Source organism: Copidosoma floridanum, unplaced genomic scaffold, assembly GCF_036245765.1.
Source record: "Copidosoma floridanum isolate Cflo_tuat_1 unplaced genomic scaffold, Cflo_Japanese_pri ptg000021l, whole genome shotgun sequence".
Taxonomy (NCBI): Eukaryota; Metazoa; Arthropoda; class Insecta; order Hymenoptera; family Encyrtidae; genus Copidosoma; species Copidosoma floridanum.
The window spans coordinates 19,982,080-19,993,643 of NW_028321898.1; the positions used below are offsets into that span (position 1 = coordinate 19,982,080).

The following is an 11,564-nucleotide window of genomic DNA, read 5'->3' on the forward strand; positions in this document are numbered from 1 at the left end:
CGGTTCAGCAAAGTCATTCCAAACATTATTTTCTCCACTTAACCAAATTCTTTCAACGATAAGAAAATAATGCCTACATCAAATATTATTATTCTCAGAGCTGTTTAAATGCGCCAAGATAAGATAGACGTGTCAATACATTACCAAGAAGTTGAAAGTAAATGAGCTACGTGACTAATGTATTTAAACTCGGTTATGCACAGTGATCAAATCAAAGGCAAATTTGTCCATCTGATGAAAAGTAATTTAATGTAAACAAGTAAAGGATTTATTCGACTTTTTTTATTGTGCTCTGCAAATAGTATCATTAAACGTGTATTACTACACGTTTTCTGTTTATTAAAGTTTCGTTATGTGCTCTCGTCAATATTAAAATGATTATTTCTCGTTCTTCGTAATGAGACGATAAAAAAAGTAGTACACTTGCTTTTACTTTAATATGTCAAAAAATGAATGAAAAATGAACGTGCCATAGAAATGATACATTTTTTCTACCATCTTTTTGGAATTGATTAATTTTGTTCTACTTATATTTATAAAAATGATTACATATTCATCAGAGAAAATTATGATTAATCTAATGGGTTCCTAAAAAAATTAATTAAGAAATCAGCGTACATAAATTATACTAAGGAGCTACGCGGAAAAAGGTGGTGTTCATACAAATTTTATATCATTAAAAGGGAAAAAAGTTGCCCTCTTACACGCTTCGCACACCCACCCCCAAATTTCAATTAAACATATTTAGCTTTCGAGAAAAATTGAATAGTTATTATAGAACATAAATACAAATATTTTATTTTACATCTCTAATTTGTTTACTCACCCACTCTAAAAAAAAATCTCTTGTATGCTTTAACTCATCATTGAATGTTCTTTATTTTTTACTGCTTATGTTGCAATGGGGTCACTACTGATACAAAATTTTGAAGTTGGACTAACTTATGATAAGTTACCGCGCATAAGTTTTTCCAAGTTGGCCAAACTTGCAAAATAAGTTGAACTTTTAAAAAGTTTAAGGAAGTGTAGTGTTAGTTTACAAAAAAATCGAGTATTTATTGATTACACGACAGAAGCTAAAGTACAGAATGTCTTATACACAAACAATTCTCAGTAATGCAACACCACATAAACTGAATGATGTTTTGTCCACACTGATTATTTTTTTTTTAGTTATCTAAATTGACTATCCTAAAATTATCATACAAAGTACTTTCTTTTGATTGTTATGTATATCGTCTGTATTGAAGCTCTTTCATGTTACCAGCTTATGGCAATCTTTCACCATACATTCCATGCAAATTAAAAAAAATTTAACTTGCAACTAAAATTACACAGTCTTGTTGGTGTAGCCTAATAGATTAATTCATCACGTTTAAAGCCAATTTTATATTGTCAACCATTTTCGGGGATTATAATCATTACTCCAACACTGTGTACCTACGGAACGGTAGTACTACACCTCAGAACAAGGCATAGGCTATGTTGTACAGGTATTCCTTACTGTCACAACATTATGACACTCCGTTGACAAAAAACTATCACAATAATACAGGAAAAAACAGACAGCTACTTGAAAAAAGTAATCAGAGGTGGGAGTCAAACTCGATCCTCCGGATTCCTTTTGCTTTACGGATAAACCACTATGCTAGCCAACCCTATACCTCCGGACTTCAGAAGAAGTGCTTTACTACTTCGTCAATCAAGTACATGGTATCTTCTATAAAAAATTTCTGTCTTAAAACGAGTGTTTTTAATCATTTGAAACTATTTCGTTTATAGTATCCAAAATCTCATTTTCAAACTATTGAGTTCTAGATGAATCACATGATCAGTCCGAACCGGTCACGTAACGAGTGAAAAAACTGTTCCGATTAATCTTGTATGAATAAATAAGTATGAATATAGATTCAAATAGTAATGTTTTTGTGCGTTCGAGGAAAATATAATGCTAACGTTATAACTATGAAAAACTTGTTTGAATACAGCAACAACAAATCAGTACAAGCTGTATTTAAGGATGATTTGGCATTCGAAAGTGTTTCATCCGCAGTACTTGGGGATATCCGAGCATTTGAAAACTTACCATACATTTATTGAAACAACTTTCGGAAAAAAATCGGAACAGCATGTGGCAGAAATTATAAAAAGTTCAACGAGGTGTTGCATTTTTTAATATCTCACCTCGAAATTTACACTGTGATTATTCGCTAAAGCCTTGTTCAAATTGTTTACTTGTTCCATCACGCGTATACGCTGAAAAATTGATGTACCGTATTTCAATGATTGGAAATGGAAAAAAAAAAGTAAAGCAACGTTTAACATTAAGCCAAGGGGTATTAAGCACTTGCTGGGATCTAAAACAGACGCAACATAAAATATACAAACCACGACATTTAACCGTTGCTCTGCAATAAAAGACCGATTGTACCCACCAACCAATCGTTTTGCTCGCTTACCTATTCTTCGCGCGGTATGAATAAAAATTGAGTTTTTTTTTTTTTCCACATTTTTTTAACGACGGCAATTAAATGTATTTGCCGGGAGCTTAACAGAGGAAGTACAATGTACGTGAAGCGATGCGCCCTCGTCACTCTCGTGATTTCATCACTCTGTATACGTAAGTTTTGGCCATTTGAACAAGTAAATACACGACAATAACTGTCGCGCGACCTTTGGTAAAAAAAAAAAAAAAAAAAAAAACAACTCCAAATATCTTTGTGGTCCATGCACAGCGACTGAGGCAGTGCTCACATTTGCGGACGAAAATTTTTTCGGCTTGGAAGCTGACAGATTCGACTGGAAGACCCACCCGTGCCGTCGGACATGCAAGGACGACGAGAAGCCGCAGATTTGCAACTACGTCTTCGTCATTGAGAAGTACAGCACAATGAGCAAGGCTTGCTATGACTGTCCCTACAACTCAACCGACTGCTTCAGGCCGCATTGCATCCCAGCCGACGGTGTGCAAAAGACCGTCTACGTTGCCAATCGTCAATTGCCCGGCCCGTCCATTGAGGTATTTTTACACTCTTACCATATTCGTTTGTAGATTGTTTGTTCCAATTTCACACATTTTTTTAAACAAATTTCTTACCTTTTACATTTTTCTCAAAGATAAGGCATACAAGTATTTATTTGCCAATGTTTCATGTGGAAGGTACAAAAGATTTTTATTATAATCTTAATTCAAAGCCTTTTTGGTTGACTCGATCATTCATTCTTTGGGATAATACAATTGACCAGATGTCAGTTCCCTTCAAAATGAAGTCTCCCAGAATTGCTTACATCATTTGGAAAACTTTAACATTCTTTTTATAAATAATTTAGTGACATTTTACCAACCAGATGGAAGGAGTTCTTTTAGCTTAAAAAATCTGCGAAAAAATCCTCGAAAATTTTTCAAACTGATTACCCTTTGAACCCTCAGGTTAAGCGACTAATATACTAACTACTGTGTAATAAGTATGGAGTAGTAATCGAAATAAAAAAAAAAACATGGTTATACTTAAATCCAACAAATCTCAAGGTTTGCCAGAACGATCTGATAATCGTCGAAGTCAGAAATACAATGTTGGCCGAGAGCACTTCGATACATTGGCATGGGATAGATCAGAAGGGCACACCCTACATGGATGGCGTTCCCTTTGTGACCCAATGTCCAATCTTACCAGGAGAAAAATTCCAGTATACCTTTAGAGCTCTCGTGTCAGGGACTTACTTCTGGCATTCCCACATTGGTAAGTACTTATTAATTAAAACCTTGGAAAAAAAACAACTTCAACCATTGTAAAATAAATAAATAAATATTCCAAGACAATGAAATAGAAGGTATGTATCGAAAGGTGTTCAGCGAGCTGATGGCCTTTACGGTCCTCTGATCATTCATCCACTACCGAGAAACAACAGGCATCGGTACGTGTACGAGTGCGACGACCACCATATGATAATCAACGATTGGATGCAAATGGATGGCGAAGCTGGGACCATAAAACAGTATTACGACGAGATTGGGGTCGATCCAACGACGATTTTGGTGAACGGTCTCGGTCGGTTCAAGCACTTTGGAGTGAAAGACGACAAACCACTTTACATTCCCAGTACCGCTTTCGAAGTAAAACCAGTGAGAATTATTTTTTTGTTTATTTCTGTTCACTTGTACTGTTCGTAAGAGTGAGTATAATGGGGTCCAGAAATGATGAACTGTATCGATTGGTTGGAGTTTTCAGAGCCTCAGGTACAGAATCAGGCTAATTAATGGGGGTGGAGAGGACTGCCCAATCGAAATGTCCATCGATAATCATCCAATGATTGTTATCAGTTTGGATGGCAAAGACATTGAGCCGATCGAAGGTACAAATTCTACAATTTTTTTCCATGTTTTCGTTAGAATTTAAAAATGATAAAACTTTGACGTCTTCAGTCGATGCAATCGTAACTTGGCCTGGAGAGCGAGTCGATTTTGTAATTAAAACAAATCAGATAATTGACAACTACTGGATTAGATATCGTGGTTACGGTCAGTGCCAATGGAACGAGACTACTGGCGTCCATCAAGTCGCCATACTTCGATACATCGGTGCTCCACTTCGAGATCCCGAAGCTGAAACAGGATATGGTATTCCTGAATCTACGGAGAACACGAGAGTAAGATTTTTGATTATGTAATTTATTTATTTATATTTTGTTACTTTACAAACTATTATTTTCAAATCTTTCTTTTTCATAGTGTTACGTCGGCGCAACGTATTATTTGAGCCTAAGCTTTCGCTCAATAGCTCGGGATTCACACTGGGCGCGTAGGTGGGACGCGGGGTTAAAAGGGTAATTCAGCTTAAAGACGCGTTACTCAAAAAGGGGTACAATTGCTTTCACGCGACTAAGACTGACTGCTGTGCAATATTCCGATGCACTTGCTCGCGGCTTTCTTTTGTCAAGAGCGGTGTATACCTCGTTCACGATTTAAAAACTGTTAACACCGTCACGAGTAAGGATATCGTACGTAATTTGACCTTGACACACTAATATCACGGTAGGTATTTGCCTTAATCCGATCGTTCGTTGTTATTCTGATAGTATTATTACCACGGAGGGCAACGGATTGTCCGTGGCTAATTTGCTATTACCGGTGACCAAAGGGTGCCAATACTGTAGCGAGTAATGGCGTTCGCGAAAAACACTTTATACTGGAGATTAATTTGCTATTACCGGTGACCGAAGGGTGCCAATACTGTGGCGAGTAATGGCGTTCGCGAAAAACACTTTATACTTCCCGGTGATCCGCGGGTATTAATATGGCATTCGCGCAAACAAAACACTTTATACTTCCCGGTGATCCACGGGTGCCAATACTATAGCGAGTAATGGCGTTCGCGAAAAACACTTTATACTTCCCGGTGATCCACGGGTGTTAATATGGCATTCGCGCAAACAAACACTTTATACTTCCCGGTGATCCGCGGGTATTAATATGGCATTCGCGCAAACAAAACACTTTATACTTCCCGGTGATCCACGGGTATTAATATGGCATTCGCGCAAACAAAACACTTTATACTTCCCGGTGATCCACGGGTGCCAATACTATGGCGAGTAATGGCGTTCGCGCAAACAAAAACACTTTATACTTCCCGGTGATCCGCGGGTATTAATATGGCGTTTGCGCAAACGAAAACACTTTACACTTCCCGGTGATCCACGGGTACCAATACTAGGGCGAGTAATGGTATTCGCGCAAAAGGAAACACTTGGTCAAAAGAAAGAATATGATATGTGGTCACTTACTTTTATTTAAACGTGAAAGTTGCTATACAGACGTTGAACCAGCGTGGATGTAAGTCGCTCTCGAAGAAGATCAAGTGGCAGTAGAGACGGACTCTGGCAACCAGTTGATCGTTCGAGGGTGGTAGCGAAATTCGACTGTGTCCTCGCTTCGCAGAAGACTGGGTTGTAGCAGAGTCGGGCTCTCACTACTCAGTCTACTTCGAAGGGTATCGTCGAATTTCGCGTGCCGAACTGAATTGGGCTTCTCTCTGGGCCTATGGGCCTTTTTATTGCGAGAAGCGTACCTCGGTCACGCGCTGGCTCAAAAAACGCAGGAAAACTTGCCGGGGGAAAATTTTGGAGAAAAGACAATAGCCGAAAATCTAATTGGCTAGAACTGCTCTAGTTTAGCCACTCAGAAATTGGCACATCCCACATCCGGCTTGTTCTCCTCTGTGCGTCAAGAGAAGGGAAGGTGATTTACTTACTCATGCCCTTCCTTTCTCTTTTACATCAAAAGTTGACAGAATTTTATCATAACTTAATATTAATGTTAAGGTGTAATATTAACAAGTATTAGCTAATAGTAGCCGTTCTTCGCCCATTCAATCGAACCCAATGCAAAAAGAGCGGTGAAAATCGCTTAATATTCAGGTTTGATTGAATAAGTGTTCGGTACTTTATAATATTAATAATAGTTTTAGTAGTTGTGAATAATTGTAATAATTGCTAGTTATTAGCAATATACAATAATTTTACCATTTGCTACTATCTTAGCTTAGCCTATGGGTTTTAACTCTAATTTATTCTAGTTTTTAACATTATACTAATTTCTAATATTAAACCTCAGCGCAGCTATTCCCAGTTGGATTATTGCATCGATTGATTTTCATAATTATTTCATTTTTACTTTGCTCGTTGTTTCCGGTCAGCATAGGCCAGCATGCATGTATGTGAGTCATGCATGGTCGTAGTACCTTAGCTAGGAGCATTCTTGCAGGTGATTCACCTCTTTGCAGATGCACATTGGCTTCTGCATTTGGTACTCTAAAATCGGCGCGGAAAGTTTTGAAGCAAGAGGGAAAAAAAAAATTAATGTGGATACACCGATGTTACAATAGTAACGTAGAAAAAAACTACAGGCTCAACATTTATGTACTTCAATCCAATTGAGCATTCCAATATTTGATCTATGATCTAATCCTCTTCAAAATAAATCTTATTCAAATTACAACAACTAAATTAAAAGATTTGAGCGTATTAACAAATATAATGTTCATTGAATATAGAATGAGAAATCAAAAAAATAATTAATAAACGCGCTTACCATCGTATAAAATCGTATACGGAATTGTTTATTTCCTTAGGTACTGAACCCTTACGACATTGGCACCGAATCATCCCATTCGACGAACATTAGCATCGCCTTGGTGAAATCCATGGATCCGAACGACGAGTGCTTGACTCGCAAGCCAGATCAACAGCTCTTCATAAATTTCGACTTCTACCCCCTTGACAATTATGATTTTCATCGCAACAGTCTCTACGGGTACCGCCAAGGTAGTTTAACTACACGTACATCTAAAAAAATTGGCTGATACAAGTAAAAGTTATTCTCGTCTGTACACGTATAATCGTTACTATTTTTCAGTAAGTCTATCTCACAGGATTGGCTCATTCCAATTAAATTATATAAGCATGAAGATGCCATCGTATTCCTTGCTCTCACAGCGTGATCAAGTAACGGAAAACAGTTTTTGCAACTCGACAAACATTCCAGCCAGCTGTAGCAGGCACCAATGTGTTTGCACTCACGTGCTACAGCTCAAACTAAACAGTGTCGTCGAGCTGGTCTTCGTTGACGAAGGTTAATAGTACACCACGTTCGACAGAATCAACCATAGCAAGTCTCTTCCCGTATGCATTTTTTAAGTTTTTATTACCCGATCGTTTCCAGGCCGCTACGCCATCATAAATCATCCATTGCACTTGCACGGGCACTTTTTTCGCGTGGTTGCCGAGGAAAAGTTGAAGGGTAATGTTAACATTGACTTAATCAAGAAATTAGATCGAGAAGGAAAGATACGTAGGAGATTGGACCGTCCGCCTTACAAAGATACAATTAAGGCTCCTGGTGGAGGGTACACTATTGTGAGGTACTCTTTGCACTACTGATCAACTTTATAATCCGATAATTTGATTGGCTTAATTTATGGCGTTGGATAAAAATTTTTTTCTTTTTATTTCAGGTTCAAGGCTGATAATCCTGGTTAGTAGAGCTCGCATATTTGGTTTTGAATTTTTTTTTTTCGTGCAACTGAAGTATACAAGGTGACATATTTTGCTCATTAGAGTATTAGCAATATTTTCTGCGTAAAAAAAAATATTGTCCAACAATATGTTAATATGACAAGCATTTCAATTTTCTTGTAATATCTTCTATACGTGTGTTTAAAGGAATTATAAAATTTTTTTATGGTAAATAGTAACTTTGCTTAGACAATAGCAGTGTAAATAACTAAAAGGATGAAAATTTTATTTTATGTAATTGAATGTGCTTATGTGATTACTATTTTATGTGTATTTTTCAGGTTACTGGTTTTTTCATTGTCACTTTGAGCAGCACAGCAACGTCGGCATGGCTTTGATTTTCAAAGTCGGTGAGCATGAAGATATGCCCCCAGTGCCGAAGGACTATCCAACCTGTGGTGGTTTCAAGCCAGACTAAGGAACATGCATGTAATTTATGTTCCTAAATTTCTTTTTTAAACGTGTATTTATGTGAAATGAAAAAATAAATAAGGTTAAAGTGTGAAATATCAATATGAATAATAAGTTTATGGAAAGTATATGTTTACGTAAAATGTGTTTTTTTATCACATTTTTTTCTGTCTTTTATCCGTAATCTTTTTTCATTCTATAACTGAAAGAAAAGTAAAAATTTAATACTCATCTTTTATTCGTTTTTTTTTTACAAATAACATCCCTTTTCTATTTTCCATGACTAAAATCATAACTAATTTATGGCATTTTCTCCACGGAAATAAAAATATTGAAGCTTTTAAATTGAAAGGCTATAAGGTAAATGTCCCTATTATGATAACAAATTTCATCACACTTACATCTTTAATTTTTTTTTCTTAACTGTGAGCTTTAACAGTAGAAATTTTGGTATTAGCTGGTGCGCTATAAATTTACCATTATTATTCTAATTTTTAAATATGGTTCTTTGTTGTTAAAGTACTTTATTTTATAAAAAGATTATAAGACCAAAATGTACATAATTATGAAACGTTGTACCTATTGTTTCATATTATGTCCCTATTTATGAATCATTTTAAAAAACGTAAATTGATTATAATATTTTAAGACAATTAAAGCTTTTTCACTTGCATAACACTATTTTGTTTAACCAAAATAATTATATCGTTTATTTGTTTACTAGAAATATAAAAATTCCTGGTTGAAGTTTGTGCCATATAATACGTAAAATTCAAAAGATAGGTTATGTACGACTTTGTCCCTATTTATGGAACTATCTTTAAAATTGGTCATTTATTGTATGTAAAAATGAAATTTTTCTTGTGAATTCATAAAGATGCATAAAATATATACCTACCACAATTTTTTTATCAGGTTAGTTGTATAACAAATACATGAATTTTTATGTTCCATGAATAGGGACACGTTCCACGAATAGGGACATTTACCTTACAGTGGGATAAGATAGTAAAAGCAGAACTTTCCTCGATCTTATATTGGAGTTGACACTTCGAAAGTACTTTAATAAGAACTCATCCAGCTAATTTTTAGCCCTCTTAGCAGAGAATATAAAATATATCTCTTTATATCATATATTCTTTGCTGTAGGTGCTAATGCTAGCCTCCTAACCTAAAAAACATGTTTTTTCGAAAAAAATAATTCCTGGACGCAAAAACGTGTAGATTCTATAACATAAATGCGCTGGTTTTTCTGATTTTTTTGATTAAAATGGAGCTCAGAAAATTTTTTTGAACCTTTCAATGGCTTTTTAGGTTATGTAGGTATTTTTGGACTAACTTCTAAATAATACTTTTTTAAGTATTTTTTTTTTGTTCTTTTGAATTGCGGTATTTTAAAAATCATTGTCATGCCAGAACATACTCAAAATTAGAAAAAACCGTTTTTTCACGCGTTTTTTTTTTGTACATAATCTCAAAAGCAATGTAATTAATATTTATACACATTTTTATTGCTTTTTTAAAGTATAGTTGGATTTCACTGCCATGACTACTAATTTTGCATCAAATAACGATCTAAAATCAAAGTAGAAATGAAAAAAAAAAATACTTTTGGAATATTACCTTAAAAATACTCATCTAGCAGATCTTAGAATATTGAAATTGTTCTACAAATTTTTTCTCTTTTTTGTAGCTGAAAAGGACGGGATACAGTCTTTTTCAGGTACAAAAAAACTTTATTTAAGATACTTCGCTTCCTTAAGTTTACGCGTTCTTATTGCACGAGTTGCGTACGCGTTCCGCATTCTGTTCCTCTATACTTGCTCCCCTATTCTGGGCCTTATATTGTAGAACGTTAAAGCTTATTATTATAGTTAATATTATTGATTTAAAATAAGAGGGGAGTATAGGCGTACATCAAACAAGAAACACTGACTTGGGAATAACGAATTATATTGGTGCAAATAGGAGGAATAAGGAAAATAAGGAAACATAAATAAAAAATACGAGGAATATACTATAAGGAGATCAGGTTCCCGTAGCTGATGGGCCTCAACACTTCCACTAAGGTTTGTCCAATGTATTTTGATTCCTTGATTACGAATTTCAAGGGTGAAAAGTCAAAATCCTGAGGAGAAAAAGTTATAAATTAAAGTATATGTTACAAATTAAAAAGTTGTTTGGATGAGCAAGTAAAAATTTTTATTGTTTTTTTGTTATCAATTTTGAGCAAAAAATAATTATATTAATTTTTTTTGTATGATGCGTAGTTTTTGAGTAACAAATTCTCTAAGTCTCAAAAATCACATTTTTTACAATTTTCAATTGCATGTTACACATTTATTTGAAAATGTTTTTGGAACTCACGAAGGCTTAAACGTCTACTTGAACCCTACACTTTAATGTTATTCAACGGTTTTCCTACTTTAAATGCATAGACTTGATGTAACATGCCCCCTTTGTGCATGTTTTTAGTATCCTATTTAAAATCCCTCAATTCAGTGGTCCAGGCTACGGTGACAGTAAATAACATTTCTCGTATCCAAATTGTTGCACAGACACTCACTCATGTATTTCAATCTCCTGAACACGGATTTTATGATTAAACATCCAAGCAGTGAGTAGATAAATTATTGTAAAGAATTCTTAAAAACAGTATTATAAACAATAATACTTTCTGCAAAAAGAAAGTTAAAATTAGATGCATTAGCCAATGATTTACATTTTAATTTTTATTAAATTACATAAGACATTGAAATTCATAAGATAAACACATTAGACAATGAAATTGCATAAGACGTGTTATCTCCGAATCGCATATAATTCGACTTATGAATATTTTTTTCTCGATTGGTGCCACTGTGCGTCAGTGTGACAAGTGATTGTATAAGATTACAATCATTAGATGTCCCTTAGCTTTCTGCAAGCAAATGTTTATCAAAAGTTTCCAGTGAATTACTTTGGAAAGTTCCAAATGAAAAGTTGCTTGCCTCGGCTTGCGTACCTGGATACACTCGTCAGTACACCATTCCGAACGAGTCCAAATCCACATGCTTATACCTACTTGCACAAAAAAAGGA

At 35.1% G+C, this 11,564-nt stretch overlaps 1 protein-coding gene across 1 annotated transcript; it reads left to right on the top strand.

Annotated features, from left to right (window-relative positions):
- The first annotated feature begins 2,565 nt into the window (after positions 1 to 2,565).
- Positions 2,566 to 8,491, top strand: LOC106644334 (multicopper oxidase 3-like). Its single transcript, XM_014359782.2, has 11 exons — positions 2,566 to 2,620; positions 2,736 to 3,019; positions 3,530 to 3,740; positions 3,846 to 4,123; positions 4,230 to 4,353; positions 4,424 to 4,647; positions 7,131 to 7,323; positions 7,415 to 7,630; positions 7,721 to 7,919; positions 8,013 to 8,032; positions 8,355 to 8,491. Exons 1-11 carry the CDS (start codon positions 2,566 to 2,568, stop codon positions 8,489 to 8,491), a joined length of 1,941 nt encoding a protein of 646 aa, XP_014215268.2.
- The last annotated feature ends 3,073 nt before the right edge of the window (positions 8,492 to 11,564 follow it).